The sequence below is a fragment of the Rhinopithecus roxellana genome, chromosome 11, assembly GCF_007565055.1.
Source record: "Rhinopithecus roxellana isolate Shanxi Qingling chromosome 11, ASM756505v1, whole genome shotgun sequence".
Lineage (NCBI taxonomy): Eukaryota > Metazoa > Chordata > Mammalia > Primates > Cercopithecidae > Rhinopithecus > Rhinopithecus roxellana.
In genome coordinates, this window is record NC_044559.1 from 1,953,205 (window position 1) to 1,972,062 (window position 18,858).

The 18,858-nt window shown below is 47.6% G+C and overlaps 1 protein-coding gene across 1 annotated transcript in view; it reads right to left on the reverse strand.

The window, feature by feature from the left end:
- Positions 1 to 264: 264 nt before the first annotated feature.
- LOC104653610 (anthrax toxin receptor-like) overlaps positions 265 to 18,858 on the reverse strand; it is a 48,755-nt gene continuing 30,161 nt past the window's right edge. The window contains exons 17-18 of the mRNA XM_030940112.1: positions 17,825 to 17,905; positions 265 to 1,193 (exon numbers count right to left, since the gene is read on the reverse strand). Of these exons, the coding sequence (XP_030795972.1) occupies positions 708 to 1,193; positions 17,825 to 17,905 (567 nt within the window). The 3' untranslated portion in view covers positions 265 to 707. The remainder of the gene's footprint in view (positions 1,194 to 17,824; positions 17,906 to 18,858) is intronic.

The window sequence follows — 18,858 nt, forward strand, 5'->3', positions numbered from 1 at the left end:
GAAGACGAGGAGTACAGGAAATGAGATATGCAAGTATTTTTCCTTTCAAAAAGCTAGGGAGGGGCCAGGTGTGGTGGCTCATGCCTGTAATCCCAACACTTTGGGAGGCCGAGGTAGGTGGATCACCTGAGGTCAGGAGTTTGAGACCAGCCTGACCAACATGGTGAAACCCCATTTCTACTAAAAATACAAAAACTAGCCAGGCGTGGTGGCAGGCTCCTGTAATCCCAACTACTCAGGAGACTGAGGCAGGAGAATCGCTTGAACCTGGGAGGTGGAGGTTGCAATGAGTTGAGATCACACCATTGCACTCAGCCTGGGCAACAGAGCAAGACTCTGTCTCAAAAAACAACAAAGAAAACAAACAAACAAAAAGCTGGAGAGGGAGACACAGCATTGAATTATTATTTCAAAGACTTTTTGGGCTTTTTAAATGGAGAATTTGGCCTAAGACCTCCTGTGTCCCAGCCCTTGATAAAGTCGGAGCTGTTGGGAGTGGAATGCATCCATGCCTGGCATCCCCACGGCACCAGGGCGCTGTGTCGTGGCAGGTGCAGTATAAATCCAGCTCACTCATAGGACAAGCTCCCTGGTGACAAACACTTTTGTTGATCAACAAGAATTCAACTCCTTTGACCATAAGAAAGGACTCAATGTATATGTCCAGTTCAGCAACAAAAGCCTGTTAATCTTGGGTGTTTAGTGCCTTAGAAGTTGGGCTCCGAGGGAGGGAGTGACAGAGGGGGTTCTGCAGTGTGCCTGAGCAGTGGGGACAACAGCGGCAGGATCCTGGAGGGAGGCCTTGAGCACCTAGCAGGCAAGAGGTGGCACCTGGAGGAGCAGGTGACAGGGAGGCACTGCTGGCCAGGTTGAAGGCAGCTCTTTGGGCTGCACAGAGTCTGTGCTTGGGAAAAGTACTCCGGGCTGTGTCTCAGGCAGATCCCAGGGCTGCAGGGAGCCTGTTTGAGGGCAAGGCACTCCCTGCTGTGTTGGTTGTGTCTCAGGCACATCCTTGGGCTGCAGGGAGCCTGTTTGAGGGCGAGGCACTCCCGGCTGTGTCTCAGGCACATCCTTGGGCGGCAGGGAGCCTGTGGTAGGGAAAGGCACTCCTGGCTGTGTGGAAAGCAGATCCTTGGGCAGCAGGGAGCCTGTGCGTATTGGGACTGTGCAAGAGCTAAGCTGAGGTACCTCCCCTGTAGGGAAGAGAAGAGAGAGAAGGTCACTGTGATGCCATTGAAATTGGGCTCAGAAGGCTGCGGCTGCCTGGCTCAAGGGGTGGGGCCAGGACCTATCAGGACCCACAGAGTAGGCCTTGCTGAGCTCCTCCTCTCTCCCCTGGGTGCTGCCTCCAGCCTGGACTCCTCCTTCCAGACTTGGCTCTAGCGTTAAAAGTCCCCTCTGCCTCTCCAGGCAGCCCTGGATCTGACTCTGGACTCCCTCAGCCCTCGGTTGAAATTGTTTGCTTCCCCCTGGCAGCTAGGAGGAGGTCCCAATTACCTCTGTGCCCCAGCATGGCCCAGAAGGCTCTAGTGAGCATGTGGAAGGGATGAGCGCTCACCACAGCCCTCAAGGCTGGCTCCAGGGACCCTTGGGTGGGTGATGAGCTGAGAAGGCAGCAGCTCCACGGTTCCCTTGGTTTGGGAAGAGGATGATCCAGACCCGTAGGAACAGCTAATTCTGTCTTGCAGAAGCAGTTGCTTTGCTTTCATCCTGGGCACACACCAGTGCAGCCAACCCACCACCCACACAGCTGCAAGCCACACAGAGATTGTCTTTGGGTTTGTCTGCGATGCCTTTCTGCTGGCTTCTTAGGCCAACGATCGGGGCAAGCCTGTCTGAAGACTTGATCTGGGCCTTTCTAAAAAGCCCTCAGGGTTACTGTAAGTAAGGTCAAAGGGACTGGGGTTCAATCTAGCCTCTGACCTCAGGCAAGTCACTCAACCTCTTGGGAACGACTTTCCCATCTCTCAAATGGGCCCAGCAATACCAAACACGGATTGGTCACCCCAAGTCCATTCTTCCTGTCTTCCTTACTAACGAGACCTGATTTTGTTAAGAGAGGCAATGTGCGCAACAAACCACCATGGCACATATTCACCTATGTAACAAACCTGCACATCTGCACATGTATCCCAGAACTTAAAAAAAAAAAAAAAAGAGAGAGAGAGACAATGTGCTCAGCTATAAAATGACCTTTTCCCAGTCTCCCTTGCTGAGCAACGTGGCCATGTGAATGCATTCTGGCAATGGAGTATAAACAGGAATTGTTGGGCATTGCTTTAAAGAAGGCTGCTTTCCCTTTTTCCTTCTTCTTCCTGCCTGGAGTATGAGTGTGATGGCTGGAGCTCCAGAAGCTATCTTATAAGCATGAAAGCAAATTGAACCGTTAGGTTTCCCCAAGGCTGTTCTCTTGGGGCTTAGCAGGCAGGCAAACAGATAACAATCTTTCTCAGAGCCCCTCAGCTCTCCCATTTCTCGATTTGTATAGGATGTCCTCTGTTTCGGGAATGTTCTTCCTAATGTTGTCTGCCCAGTGAACTGCTGCTCACCTTTTCAGACTCAGCTCCCGAGTGGCCTCCTCCAGGAAGCTCCTTACCCTTGCTCCCAGCTAAAGTGACCACCCTGCTTGGTCTTTCTGGTCATGTGCTGGCAGAAGGCTGAGCCTGTTGTGGGAATTGCCCTGTCCCTCTAGATGTACCTGTCCCTGCTCTGCATGCATGAGGACTGTAACTGCATCCCCTTCTGCATCTGTGGCTGGAGGGCTGCAGCAGGCTCCCAGGATGCCAGTGGGCATACACCACTTCGCCTCCACCTCTCCATCTGTGATGTGGCGCTGACGATACCCACAGACCACAGCAGGAGCAGCAGCCCATCAACGCCTGTGGTTTCCCTGGCGTGGGGCCTGCTCAGCTCCTTCTCCACTCAAGGCCACCCTTCCCAGGCTGTCTGGAATCCCAGGGGTCCCCTGCCAGGCCAGTCTCAGCCTGATGGTCCCCAGGAAACCCTCCATTCCTCACAGGTGTTCCCCAGAGCGTGCAGACTTTGAGCTTGCTTGAACCTGTCATTCATGCATAAAGCCTCCCCTTGGGCATGTGAGTGACAAGTGCCTCAAATGCTGGATTCCCTTAAAGAGATGGTCCCTCTCTTACTGACAGGGGCCCTTCTCCCCTCTAGGCCCCGTCCTGGGACCTGCCCTCTCCTGCCCCTGCCCTGCTAGTCCCCATCCAGGATGATGCTCACTTTCCCCTTGTGCCCCCTCAGACCCTGTCCTGAGCCACCTGTGTCTGTAGCTGCCTGTCCACCCTCCTCCATGCCTGACTGGGCTCCTGCTACCTGTTCAGGGATTCAGGCTTCCTTAGTACAACCCAAGTGTGTTAGCCTGCTCTCCCTGGCTCCACCCATCCCCAAATCTAGTCCTCCCGGCACCGTCTTCCCTCCCAGCTCATACCCTCCAGAAATGCTCTGCACCGCTGGCAGGATCCAGTCCTTCCACCCAGCCTGCACGCCAGACCTTCCCCTGCCAGGCTCCTGGGGTCTCCACACCCTGCTTTCAGGCAATCAAATCCCAGCTACTAGAAGAGCTGGCTGTGCCCTGGCACCCTCCCTCGCTCCTCTGCCTTGAGGGCTCTGCTCCTTACCTCTCCATGTTGCACATCTAACTCCAGCCATCCTGAGCCTCAGCCTCAGCTCTGATGCTGCCTCTGACAAGCTGCCTTCCTCGAAGGGGAGCACCCTGGTCCCAAAGCCCCAGAGCACTAGAGCTGAGTCTCTTTCTCTTTCTCCAGCCTCTCTCTCTCCTTGCAGCACAGAGTTGGGGTCCCTTCGCATAACAGCACCCTCACCCTGCCTGCCCCAGGTCACACACAAAGCTCAAGGCCGTACCCAGAGCAAGAGCGACCGGAGAGTCTATGGGCTTGGCCCAGACCTCTGCCTGGAGGCACACAGATGATTTCTCCACCTTTCCTTGGGGCTCAAGAAGGTTCAGCACTGTATTGCACCCACCACTGCCCTCCTGACCACAAGCTGACTGGTCCCAGAGCACAGGTCACTTCATCAGTGCTGGGCCACAGTCCAGGCCTCACAGAGGTGGCTTTGTCATGGGGGCTCGAAACTCCACCACACTCCTCCTGGGCACCACCCGACTATAAGGCCCAGGCAAGATCTTGGTGTCTGCTCAGTGCTCTCCTCTGTTCACTCAGGCCTCAGCCCCCAACCTTTTTCCTCTGAGCAATCCCTGGGGGCAGCCAAGGTCATTGTGCTCACACCCTCTTCTGGCATGGTTAGAAGGCGTGGCGGAACCAGAAAGGATAATGCCACTCCCAGAAGGAGGTGGCCCCTCCTCCCGGCACTGCCCACCCAGCCTGGGGGACCTGTGGTGATGTTGTGAGGGGCTGCCTCTGTTCATCTTTGTGGGAGGGGGAAGTGCCAGCTGTGGGGCTCCAGGGGCCTGCTAACTGCTGTCCATTCGTTTCTCCCTGCCTTCCATCAATCCTGACACCAGTGCTAGGTGAGGGCAGGGGTGAGTCACCCTGCCCAGCCCCTGTTCCTCCCTTTTATTCATCTCTACTCACAGCTATTCCTTCTTTTTATCCATCTCTACTCACATACTATGAGTCCACTAACATTTTTAATAAGTTACCCTTTTACCATGAAAATGAAAAAAAAGAAAAAAAAAAAAAACACCCACATGCCTTACAAAGAAAGACCTTCTGATCAGCCAGGTCTTTCTGCGATAAACACCTTTACTCCACGGCCTAAAACTGAGCTTTGAGCCACTGTGAAGGACTTCCCTAACCCAAGGATGAAGCCTCAAGGGTTTACTGAGGAATTTAGAATGGCTCCCTGACCTTAACCAATTCATTCACATAATATTGGGGCCTGGAGAAGATAAGAAATGGATGGCAGCAGCAGAATGGGGTGGACCTGAGGAGGATATTAAAGAACCCCGAAAACCCCTGCTTGAGAAGGGGTAAAATGAGCTAGAAAAAATGCTGAAAACATTTTACATTCAGGATCTAAGATCATTCCAGAAAAAATTGATTGGTGCATCATCCAATCCTGCAGACTAAAGCAGGAGGAACCAGTTTCAGATTACAGAACTTGTTAGAAACACTGTTTCTGAAACATTTTGTGTTCAATATAGTAAGGAGTATTTCCTTCAGGGACTGGAATGGCATTAACTGCTGTATTTACAAATGAACTCCATCCTAGGAACTTGGCAGTTCAATTAAAACACATAAGCCAGAATGGAAAGTTACAGACATGACTGAATTGGTGGCCTTAACTGAACATTTTGAGAAGACTCTAGAGCAAGAAAAAACCCAAAAGGCTAACAATCTTATGCCTCTCCAATTACAACAGTTACAGGGGCCAGGACCAAAGAGATCTTCTCATTTTTATTTTAAATCACAAGCAAGAGGTCTAGAATAAGGAATGCCTTCCCCCAAGGTAGATACCTTCATTGCAAACACCCAGGACACTGGGAAAGGAGATTGTTGACTTTTGTCTCAGTCCACCACCAAGCCTCCTCCCTTTAGGCTGGACTGGTTCACCAATAGAGGGGACCCAAGAGATTTTAACGCTCAGGATAATAAAAATAGACAAGGCTCAGGGATTCTCTGGTAAACTGCTCGCCAAAATACCTTTAAATAAACATAGAAAAACAAGACTTAAGCTGGGAATCCTGTGCAATGCTGGTGTATACCAGGGTCGCCTTATCCAGCATAAACCCTACTTTAATAAGCCAACGAATCTCTTGGAGTGAAAAGATCATCTCTGTGGTGTGGGTTTCAAATCAAGTTCAAGAGGCTTCCGTATCTGAACCCGTCTAATCAACTTGGGGCTATTTGCAGGAAAATGTACCTTTCTATTATGTAATACTGATCCAGTAAACTTGCCAGGGCAGGACATTTCAAAGTTGAAAGGGCACATACAATTCTCCTCAGAGGGAGAAGCAATTGTAGAGATTCCTGACTCTCCTGAACCAGAACGGTTGTGCTCTCTACAGACAAATTGATAAGATCAAAACTCAGGCCCATAATGAAACACCTTTCTAAAACCCCGGAATATTTATGGGTCTCTACCTCAAATGATAGAGAATGAATGAAAAGTGTGGAGTCTATAAAAGTCCAAACTGGTCATTCTAAGTCTTTCCTTAAATTACTGCAATATACACTAAAACCTAATGAAATTAAAGGGCTCTCAACAATTGTAGGAGACTTAACTAAGCTAGGATTTAGAGTTCCATGTACCAGTCCTTGTTAACACTTCCATCTTACCAGTTAAAAAACCAAATGAATGAGGTTGAAGATTTGTTCAATATCTACAGCTAATTAATAAAATTATAATACCAAGATTTCCCATAGTTCCAAATTCAAATACTTTATTATCTAATGTACCCACTGACTTAAAGTGGTTCATGGTAATAGACCTCCGCTCAGCCTTCTTTAGCATTCCAGTTCATAAAGAGAGTCAACATTTGTTTGCTTTCACTCGGAAAAATCAGCAGTACACCCGGCCTTTTCTATTTTTCCCAGGCATTGCCTCAGTACTTAATAACCCTACAGTCTTCTGGACATTCTGCTGTTACTCAGTATGTAGATGACCTGTTATGCTCTCCCGCTCAACAGTGCTCTGAAATTGACTCAATTTACCTTTTATAGCAACTCACACATAAAGGTAACAAGGCCTTGATGGAAAAACTTCAATTTTCAAGAGAAAAAGTTCACTATTTGGGACATGACTTGACTGCTGAAGGGATTTCCCTCTCGCCTGGGAGAATTAAAAACTATTCAACGTTTTCCTCGGCCTGGAACCGAAAGACATTTAAGAGGTTTTCTTGGACTCACAGGACATTGAGGATCCTGGGTCCCAAATTTTCCCTGAATCGCCTCACCATTGTTTTAGCTCACTAGAAATGCAGTATGGGAATCTTTACCTTGGAAAGACAGTCCAAGCTTTTAACCATGAAATTGGCCTTATGACAGCCTCCAGCTTCAGGACTTCCAGACTACACTAAACCTTTTATCTTGGTTGTTCATGAACACAACAATCAGGTATTGGAAATTCCTACTCAAGAACATGAGGGAAACATAGGCCCACTGCATATTCCAGCCTGCAGTTAAACCCAGTAGTTAGGGCATATTCGAATCATTTAAAAGCAGTAGTAGCAGCAGCCAAGTTGGAAGCTTCATCTGAGCTGGTTTTAGGGAATGAACTCAATTCACAAATCCAACATGCTGTGAAAAGTCTATTAAATTTCAACAAAACACAGCATTTTCCAGCAAGCCAGCTAGCATCTTATGAAATTCTTCCTCCTATCTTCTAATCTCCATCTAAAATGCTGCAATCTACTTAACCCTGCTATTGTATTAACTCCACCTGACTCTGGTGATGACCACATTGTGTAAGTGCAGTATTGGAAACAGTGGCCTCTTGTGTTGATTTACGAGACAGTACATCCGCTAATCCTGAGTTGTTGTTTTTTTGTTCATAGGTCCTATGCCAAAAACTCAAAAGAAAATATCAGGCAGGATATGCCATTACCACCCAAAATGAGCTAATAGAGGAGGGAACTCTTCCTCAACTGAAGTCAGCTCAACCCACAGGCTTTTTGCTCTCACCCAAGCCTGTCCTACAGCTAAGGACAAGTCAGTAAATATTTACCCAAATAGAAGAGTAGTACACGATTTTGGCATGTTATGGAAACAACAAAAGTTTCTTACTTCTAGTGGGATCCCCATTAAAAAAACAGACTCCAAGTTGATAAACTCCTTTCTGCTACCTGGTTACCATCAGAGATGGCCATTGTTAAGATCAAAGCTCATGCCTGTAAAACTGAACTTGAACATAAAAGGAATGCTCTAGAAGATATTTATGCCAAATCAGCTAGTGCTGAAACTGTTAGGATATACAATTTAAATTAACTCCGTAAGATTGATCCAAGTCAATTCCCTCATGATGACCTACTCAATAAACACTGCAATGCACTTGATTTGGAAAAACAAATTTGGCATCTAAAGGATGTAAATTCAATGTTAAGCATAGACTCACAGAGGGCTCAGCTGGCTGCTTGGCCCTTCCTGAGTCTTTGAAGCTTCTATTATTAAAATCTCTGCATTCCACAACTTGTTCTGGAACAGAATCCACGTCATGAAGAAATATTAGTGGGATGACTGTTTCAAAACTGCTAAAATGGTTTATAATCAATGTTTAGTTTGCCAAATTCATAATCCTGGAAAAACAATAAAAACTTCAGGTAGTATATTTTCGCCACTTGATGGGCATTTTTTTTTTTTTCTTTTTGAGACAGAGTCTCACGCTGTCACCCGGGCTGGAGTGCAGTGGCATGATCTCGGCTCACTGCAACCTCCGCCTCCCAGGTTCAAGTGATTCTCCTGCCTCAGCCTCCTGAGTAGCTGGGACTACAGGCACACGCCACCACACCTGGCTAATTTTTTTATATTTTTAGTAGAGACGGAGTTTCACCATATTGGCCAGGCTGGTCTCAAACTCCTGATCTCGTGATCCACCCGCCTTTTGAGCACTTACAGATGGACTTTATTCAGTTGCCAACCTTACCGGGCTATCAGTATGTCCTTGTAGCAGTTTGTATGTTTTCTGGTTGAGTAAAGGCTTTCCCATGTGGGAAAGCTGATGCAATGACAATAGCCAAGAAATTATCAGAAAAAAAATGTGTTTCCTTCTGGCAACTTGCTGGAGAAATCTCCAGCAATAAGGAAACTCATTTTACTGGGCAAGTTATAAAGCACTTCAATAAGATATATGGACATGATGGCACTATCATTGTCCTTAGCCCTCTGTCTTCTGGAAAAGTTGAAAGAACAAATGACATCTTAAAACTAAAAATGACAAAGTTAACTGAGTCAATTGAGTTGCCTTGGCCAAAGGTACTATCATTGGCTTTGATGATAATTAGATACGCTCCTACTGGAAAACATAAGTTGATACCTTATGAAATAGTCACTGGAAGACATATGTTCCTAGTAACAGAACCGCATGCCTCTCCCACTCTCCTAAACTCTGGTATGCCTGAAGTTGGAAGGCTTTAATGCATTATGTCAAAGTGTATTCTCACCAGGTAAAGGAAGCTTTTTACGGTGCACTGACTGAGGATAATCAAGCCCTTCATGGTCGAGAATCTGTAACTTGGATCTTCTGGAAATGACGTCAGAGGAAAATTGCTTTGAACCTCACTGGAAGGGACCATACCAAGCCCTTGTCACCACCCACATTGCAGTGAGGCTTCAGGGACTTGGACCTCGGGTCCACATTTCATAACTCAGAAAGGCCCCTTTAGACTCTTGGGACTGTATATCTTTAAGGTAAACCTGATGAGAGAAATTTCTCCTTAGAAGCAGACAACATCCTAGAAATGGACAACTTTTCAAAGATCATAAATTAAGATTTCTCTGACATCATGGAAACCTTAAGCTTTTGTCTTTCCCCCTCATTTCCTGCTGTCCTAATCCTTTCCTTTTCTCTACAAGAAAATTCATGGAACCATAATCAGTGGATGCCTTTAGCTCAAGCTTCTGCTCTAGCATAAAACCCGAGCAATTGGGTTTGTGGGCTAAAACCAAAAAAATGAAGAAACAATTCCATTAATGCCAGTGTCGCTCTGTGTTCTCAAAGAGAATCACCCTGAAACTCCAAAGGAAGAGTGGAAAGTTATCCTTGATACACTAAACATCACTGCTACTTGCTTTTCTGCACTTGCTAGAAACAACACTCTAACATTTCCAATTAATAACCTGATTGTTACCAAATATAGAAAACCTATTCAAGTGATACCTGCAAAAGTTATATTTGGCTTCCAGGCACTAGTCTCTCAAGACCTGAGAATTACCTATATGGGTACAAGTAATTGCTTGTATAATGTCACCAGATTAAATTCAGTAGGGTACTTTTTAAAAACTAAATGTGGTTATATACCTTTACAGCATATTGTAAGGGAAGTACAAAAAAAGGGAACTTCTTTTTATGCAGACTAATGGGCAAACAATTTTTTTTGAGACAAAGTCTGCCTCTATACCCCATGCTGAAGTGCAGTGGCATGATCTTGGTTCATTACAACCTCTGCCTTCTGGGTTCAAGCAATTCTCATGCCTCAGTCTCCCAAGAACCTGGAATTACAGGCATGTGCCACCATACCCAGCTAATTTTTGTATTTTTGGTAGAGACGGGATTTTGACATGTCAGCCAGGCTGGCCTCAAACTCCTGGCCTCAAGCAATCTGTCCACCTCAGCCTTCCAAAGTGCTGGGGTTACAGGAGTGAGCCACCATGCCTGGTCATGGGTGAACAAATTTAACAAACCCTTGCTCAAATACAACTAAATAGCCCACTTTCCAACCCCTAAGGGCTATATTGAGTCAGCAGAGAATCTGCTTATTCCATTCTGCTGAACCCCTGGGAGGTCTGCCTGGCTATAAAATTTAAGACTTTTCACAATTTAATGATTAGCTCTAAATTTCATGCAGTGGGTTCCCCACTACCAGAAAGAGTGAGGCCCCAGGAAACCAACTGAAATCTTTCCTCAGTAGAAACTATCTCCTCTTTGTCTGTTTTAAAGTTGGTGCTAACTTCAGTTATTGACTGTTTTTGCTTCTGATCACAGGAGCTATCATGGGAACTTCCATGGGAAGGTATTTGAAAGGCAGGAGTTAGCCATATCAAATAGCCAGATGTGAACCATGGGTAAAAGTCATACTCCAAAAGAGAGATGATGACATATGCATTCACATGGAACATCATGCAGCTTCAGATCTTCTCTTTGCTACAGTTGAGGGCTTGTGTTTGGTACTAAACACAAGTGAATGTTGTACCTATCTCTTCTCTGATCTTGTTACTACAGAAAGTTTAATTTACAAGGTGGCTGGTATTACTGTTTTCTTGGACTCTGCCACCAAATACATTAAGAAAATCTCTCAAGAGAAAGGAGCACATAATGTGTTCATGGGAGCAACTGACAGTTGATTTGCAGGCATCCTGAATGGTGGATGACAAACTTGGGTTTTCTAATCTTTATATTTATTCTAGTGACTTTCCAGGCTACCATGCTTGTGTTACCAGGCTAACAACAAAGTTGAATGCCTCTATAAATCAGGCCATTTTACAGTGAATTATGGCCTGTACACCCTGAACAAAGACTATGACCAATCGATTGAAATACTGTTGAGCTGCCTATACTGCCTGAACCGTGACTTGATTGATTTGGGACAGTTTGCTTCATAAGAAATATTGTTAAGGAGTTCACTTTGGTCTTTGGATATCATCCTCTTTGTAGTCATCCTAATAGTCCCTGTGGTCCACTGTACCCTCTGAAACCTTCGATGTTTTGTATGCAACCATTCATTGAGCGTAAGTGTTCTCACTTCCACTAAGTCAGCAACAGCAGACAAAAGTATTGAACTGGCATGATGTTGTGACTTGTGAATTCCATGCTGAGATCAAATAACTCATTTATGATGGTGACAGAGAGTGGCATCAATGCCCAAAGTTTTGGTCAACCTCTCCAAATTGAGAGGCCTCTCAAAAGAGTGAAATTGTCAAATAAAACTAAAATTTGGCCTGAGAAAGCCTCCATATTCACATATTTGAGTTCTCACATATGAACCACAACCTAACTCAGTACCTAAAAAACTGAAAACCAACTGCGGAGTGTGCTTCTATAATAGGAGCTGAGCCTCGGCCATTCACAGCAGCCACACTTCAGCCACTCACAGCAGTCAACTGTTCAAATGAGGAGGACACACAGAGCTGTCACCAAGTCCGCTGTTTCCGTACCTCAGTTCCGTTTTCTCTACGCCATTTTGCCTTCTCTGTTCAGAAATCTTATTTGACCCTGTGGTAGCCCTGGAACCTCTCTGAGTCTGTCCTGACTCTGGGGGCTGCCCTATTTGGAATCATGTTTTGTTTTTTTGGGCTCATCTAAACTCTGTTGCATTTAATTTGTCTGATGTTTTTCTTTTGACATATGTCAAACAATCCTTAAACATCCATAAGTGCACTTGAGCTCACCTGCATACACGCTGTCAGTACCAGGAGCTACCACCACAGTCACACACTCTATTTATTCCAGGGAGTGTTTGTGTGATTCGGGCCCACTATTTTATCAGCCTCTTGTTTTTCATTATTTTAAATTTTGGAGCTTAATGTTTAACATTGGATAAGGCAAATCTTCTCTCACTGCTTTTCTGTATTAAAAATTCCTTAATGATTCTTAACTGTCTTTTTTTTTCACGTGAACTTGTCATTTTGATCAAATTCCCTAAAAATATTGCATTACAATTTTCACTAAAATAACATATTAAGCTCATGAATTCCTCTGGGGAAAGTTGACATTGTGCTCTAGATTTTTATATTTTCAAATTTCTCTTGTACCAATAAGTAAGGTTTTATGGTTTCTTTTCATCATGGTCAGTACATTTGTGTTACACTTACACATGGGTATTACGTTTTTTGTGGCTGTTGTAAAGAGAAAGGAATCTTTCATGTTTATTTCCACCTCCTTTGTTTCTACTTATTTATTGCAAAACATTCCAGTAAAAACTTAACCACAATAATTCCAGACCTAGTGTTTACCCATTGCTGAGGGATCCCCTTGATTTCCTCCAGAGCAGGACCCAGGGCACTAACACTGAGGCCACCTCCTCTCCTCTGCCCCAGCCTATCCCAGGAGATACAGGGAGCGCTAAGGTATGGGTCTGCACTTGCACTGATGGAGAGGAGCAGGGTTGGGGTGCCTCACAGTAGAGGAGACCTCCAGGTGGCTGCCCCCTGAATCCGTGGGGTAAGTGTAAGGTGGTGACGAGGTTCCTGGAGTTTGAGAGGGTGTCCTTCCTCACTGCCTCTCTACTAATTGCAGATATCTAAGCCAGCAACTGATCACTTCTCACATCAGCTCAACCACTCTAAGGTGAAGGGACATTTCCTGAAGTGATTGGCAAACAATCAGAAACCTTAATCGCCAATGCTTTGGAGTTTTGGCTCAATCTTTGAATTTCCTGATTATGTTACAGAAGTGTGCGTGTGTGTGTCTGTGTGTGTGTGTGTGTGTTGGGGTAGGGGGTGGTGCTGAGGAGTTGAAGGAAAGCTTGCTGTAATTGCAATACCAAAGTTATGATCTGAAACTTTCCCAAAAAGCACTGGCTTCAAGAATGGCTGCAAGCTGGGATTCCTGGACAGGTGGAGGCCACAGCCAGCCTGGCTTTGCCACGCCTGTCCCTTGGTCAAGCGCCCTCCACAGGCACATGGCCAGGAGGAGAACTCAAGACCATCCATGGTCATGAATGCATCCTAAGGCCAATCTGCATTAAGCTCCAATTGTTACCCAGAACAACTCTCCCAGCAGACGTGAGTACAAATTTAGAAGGAGGTCTGCAAGTGACAGTGTGAAATCAAGATATTAATATTCATAAATGTATCATGTGTAAATTTCAGTAAATCCTCATCAGAAGCTGTCGACAGTTTCTTAGAAATCATGACTTCCAGTGAAACAGGGTACAAGAAAACCAACTGGATCATAGATTAATTGATACTAGAAATGTAAGATCCTGTGGCATATATCTAGTCATGAAGACATCACCAAACTTCTAAATAAAAACCAAAATGCTTCTAATATTAAACATTGACATAAATGTGAGCTATACATACCCTTAAGAAAAGTTAATAAAAGCAAATAACATAATTATTTACTCAGTTATTCCAGCTTAGGGTCGCAGGAGGCTGGAGCCTATCCCATCAGCTCAGGGTGCAAGGTGGGAACTAACGCTGGACAGGATGTCATGTCCTTGCACGTGCACTCACACACCCACACAGTCACACTGAGCCCACAGAGACACGTCAGTCCACCTGATGTGCACATCTGTGGGATGTAAGCGGAAACTGAAGTACCCAGAAAAATTCCCTGCAGCCATGGGAACAACATGCAAACTCCACACAGACATTGACATCAGCTGGGAATGGATTTTCTTCTGATCAGCATCATCATTTCTCACTCAGTGTTCATATGACGTTGAATGAAATGTTATTTGAGGACCTTTTTTTTTTTTTTTTTTTTTTTTTTTGAGACGGAGTCTCGCTCTGTCGCCCAGGCTGGAGTACAGTGGCCGGATCTCAGCTCACTGTAAGCTCTGCCTCCCGGGTTTACGCCATTCTCCTGCCTCAGCCTCCCGAGTAGCTGGGACTACAGGCGCCCGCCACCTCGCCCAGCTAGTTTTTTGTATTTTTTAGTAGAGACGGGGTTTCACTGTGTTAGCCAGGATGGTCTCGATCTCCTGACCTCGTGATCCGCCCGTCTCGGCCTCCCAAAGTGCTGGGATTACAGGCTTGAGCCACCGCGCCCGGCCTTATTTGAGGACCTTCTATGTGACATTTTGCACTGAAGAGAGAGATGCACTTGCAGGTGTTTCCATAGATCACTCTGACAGCAGGACATGGGGTGGAACCTGACTCAGACATGAGCCTCCCCTCGGGTCAGTTCATAGCCCAGCTCTACCACTCAACAATCCTGCCATGTTGAGCCTATCACTAAACATCAGAGCCTCAGTGTCCACAGCTGTGAAATGCAGACAGTAGTGACTACCTTGCAGGACAGAGAGGTGGCCATGAACACAGTAAGGACCTGGAGCCAGGCTGTTGGATGCTTGTCCTATTGCTTCCTGGCTGTGTGACCCTGGGTAGGTTACCTAACTTCGTAGAGCCTCTAGCTTCCTCCCCACAATAGAGTTATGGCATATGTTAGTTTGTGGAATGTACTTGCAACAGCATCTGGCCCACCTTAAGATTGGGTATGAATGGCAGCTATGAGTCTTCCTGGGTGTTGTGAGAATGAAATGAGATCCAGTTTCTAAAGGGCCTCCTGCTGTGGTGCGCAAACAAATTAAACTCACTGGAAAGGCTGTTATATCATTGTGGCCACCACATTTGGTGACAGAGGGTAAGGTTTCACATTATTAGCGTGACTTTCCTGATGGATCTAGCAATACTGTTTCCCATTAACATAATGAGCATCCACAGGACAAGGTGAAGGAGAATCGTCAGCATGGATGGGAGGTAGAGTTTGATTCAAGAGCCTCAGAGTCTTGCTGCTTCATTTTGTATGAGTGTGTAGTGGGGATGGCCTGGAAGAGGACACTATCAAAAAATTTATTCAAGGAACTGAAGGTGATAAACCAGAGAGACACACTCAATTTAAAAAAAAAAAAAAAAATTGAAAGTAAACAACACTGACTGCTTTTGCCACAAAAAAAAAAAAAAAAAAAAAAATGCTGAGGTTTTCGGTAAACTGAGCCTTTGATAATTTCCTGCATTATTATGTGCCGAAATGCAAAGATGTTTGGGTTTGCTGAAACCAGCAACTAAACAAGGTTTTAAAAGGCAGCATCTCCTCTAAATTCAACAGCACACTCCAGTTGAACAGACTCATCAATGTCCCGAGCTCATCACACCCCCAGGTCAGCCCACAATGCCAAGTCAGGAAGAGGAGTTTGGAAATAGCCTCCCCACAAGGCCGGGGCATGGACGGAGAAAGAGGCATGCACTGCTTCTGTCAGGATCCCCCACACTGCTGAGGGCCTGAGTGAGTCTCTGTCTGAGGGGAGATCCTGGAAGAGGGGTGCGCAGCACACAGGTGGCCTCTTCACTCTGCCGTGAAGAGACAGACAGCCTACGCCTGTCCTGGGCAGGAGACGTCTCACTGATGCCTCCACAGCCCTGCAGTTGCAGTTGGGCTGCCTGGCTCGGGCCGAGTCACCCTCCCAAGTCTGGTCTCCAGCGGTTTCTCCCTGAGATGCACTCTCTCTCCTCCAGCCTCAGGGCTCCTTCTCACTCAGGGATCCCCTGGCTCAGGCAGGAAGGTCACATTCCCAGTGTCTCCAAGCAGGAAGCTGCTGAGCTCGCCAGCAGCCTGGCTGGTGTCTGGCTCTGTACACTCAGGACTAGGCTTACAGGCCAACCCTGTGACTCTGAAATGGGCTGCAGGTCTCAGGGGTACGCATCCTCTTTAGTGCATGACTCACGTTAGACCCTGGGGCCAGCACACTGAAGGCTTAAAGAGGAGAACTGGGAACTCCTGCCAGATTGTCTGAATTCTTGGGTACCCAACAGAAATCTTACAAGACACTCAGTTGGGTGTTCAGGACTACAGTTGGGAAGGACAAGGTCGAATTAGGTTGTGGCAGAGAAGCTAGAAGGAGCCCAGGTCCACAAGGCATAGTTATGGGCCTCCCTGGGTTAGGGACAGATATGGGGTTGATTTCTGATAGCGCTGGAGGCAGCCACTTACTATCTAGGTGGCCTTAAGGCAACTTTCTGGGCCACTCTGGGCCTCTATTTTGCCATTAATAAAATAGGGATTGTCTCTCCTTTTCCAAGAATTGCAAGGTGGACTTCACACGATGACAGTGGCAGCCTGGCAGAGCCCTGAGCAGTGGTAAGTGCCCTCTGTGATGCAATTACTCTGCCCCCCACCACCCCACCCCCAAACCTTAGCTTCAAAGAGCTGCCCTCGGGAATGAGACAATTTCAGACACTTGCTCCATCCCCTGTGTCACCACACTGGACAGTAAGGCCATTTCTGGCCCTTACCCATGCCCACCCTCCCATCTCTTGCCTTCCCTCTGCTTGAGGTGCCTGTTTTCACACTCAGCCATCAAGCTCTATCCCTCCCGTCTAAGTGTCTCACCTGTTCCGGGCATTAGGCTGGACTAGTGCTATGTGACTGGAACTGGGCTGTGTCAATGTGGAGAGGCCTCGTGGGACCTCAGACGGAAATGGGCTTCTGTGCAAGTGTGGCTGGGATTGAGAGCCCTGTGCAGAGGCACAGAGCCAGGAGCCCAGTGGCTGGAGGAGCCCTGCATGCCTCTGACACCGGTGATGCCCTGCCAGGTGTCAGCACGCCTCCCAGGGGCTCCCAGCCCATTTCTCATTAGCAGTATCCAGAGGCTTGCAGCCTGCAAGGCCTTCTCAGTGTGCAGCCACCTGGCCACTGAGAGCCTGTGCTGGCCTGATGCAGGAGGTCTGGCCAGTGCAGGTCCCTCTATAAACCCTGGGAATGAGATTATCTTCCAGGTGCAAAGGGCTGGACTGTGGGAGGCACAGGCAGATGAGCCCCAGGCCGAGCCAGGAGCAGGGCTCTCCAGGGCCCCGGGGCCTGAGCGGAGAAGCCCCTTGGTGCTGATCCAAAAGGAGAGCAGTGCAGAAGCCCAGTTAAGGGCAGGAGCCAAGCCCAGTTCACATCTAGCCCTATCACTCACGGGCTTTAGGAGCAGGGACGTGCCACTTAATCTCTCAGCACTTCCGTCCCCTTCAGTAAAGTGGATACTAATAGCACCTACTGGTACAGTTGCTGGGAGGATGAAAACAGTGAAAGCGTGGCCTAGGTTAGAAACTGGCCCATGGGAGGACTCCATACATTACTGAGGCCTTGTAAATAATTTTTAGTCCTCATTCATAATAAGTTACGAAGAGAAAATCTTAACAATTTGGTCCTCCCCATGGTCCCAAGGCAATGACCCAAGGAAGGAATCCTTATTGCCTGTTAGAACCAGTCAGTGTTGCCCAACAACCCTGTCAGCCATCCTAGCCAGCACTCCTGGCCCCAGGTGATGAACAAAGGAAGTGCTTGGGTCCCATGTCCTGAAACTGGCTGGGATGCCCATGGGCACCGTTTCTGTGTGTCTTGTGCCGTCCTCCTTGCCAGATGCCTGACATGGCTCTCTGAGCCACAATCCCAGAGGACAGTGGTCAGGGGAAAGCAGTGGCCTTCTGTCCATCAAGTGTGTCCCTGCACCCCAGCTTACCTGGTCCCTGCGCTGACACCACATCCATGGCACCTGGCGGCAGCTTTGGTGAGAGAGGTCACAAAAGGTATCCAGATTGCCCTGAAAAGCAACGTGGCCACGAGGAAGCCATGCAGGCTGGACACTACCTCCAGAAGGCATCAGGACTCCCCAGCCACCCACGGCTCTGTCCCCAGGAACACACCTAGACAAAGCTTCCATCTCCCCCTGGGGGAGGGGCCTGGCAGCCTTGTGTGTTGGGGACGTGGTCACTGTGGCCACAGAGAGTTTTGGAATCTAGAACAAAACAGCATTTTGGTGAAGGAAGAGAAAACGACAGGGGCAGATTCAGACAAAAAGTTCAAAGACAGGAGGAGCCTGTGGTTCCGAGCAGAGGTCCTGAAGGGGAGCATGAGTTGGGTACGGGGCCTGGGCAGGAGCTCATGGAAGGGAGGAGTCTTACTGCTGGGGGCACACAAGGGGAAGGCAGGTGAGAGGACCATGCCCTGTTCAGGGAGTAGGTACCTGACACCAGGTAAGAGAGGAAGAGGAAGACAGAGAAAAAACAGGCCAGAAAACAGCCCAGGACCCATAGTGAGCAGCCCCTTGGCCACTTGGCACTGCAGTCAGGCCTTTCTGGGCCCTGGTGGGGATGGGATGAGGGCCGTGTGTTGCAAGGCACTGGCAGGCCGCTGGCAGGTGATTTCCTCTCCCCGGAGGTTGTGTTTCGGCTTCTCTGTGCCCCACACTCCGGGGAGAGACAGGTCTGGCTTCCCCAGATGCCCACTGAAGCTGCAGAAGAGCCTGACACTCCCAGAAGGAAGCAAGAGATCTGACCACAGACAGAGCCAGGACCAAGGTGGAGAGGGGCAGAACCAGGCAGGAACTCTGGGGTCCTTCTTCCTCAACACCAGCCACCCAGGTGCCCTCTCTACCCCTGTGCAGGGCCCCTGCTGCTGCCTGGCTGGGTTCCCCTCAGCAAGATGGGCCCTGTACCTGCCCATGAAGGAGGTTTCCTCAGGGAGAGTGGCTGTTGTGTTGGCTCCGGGGCTCGA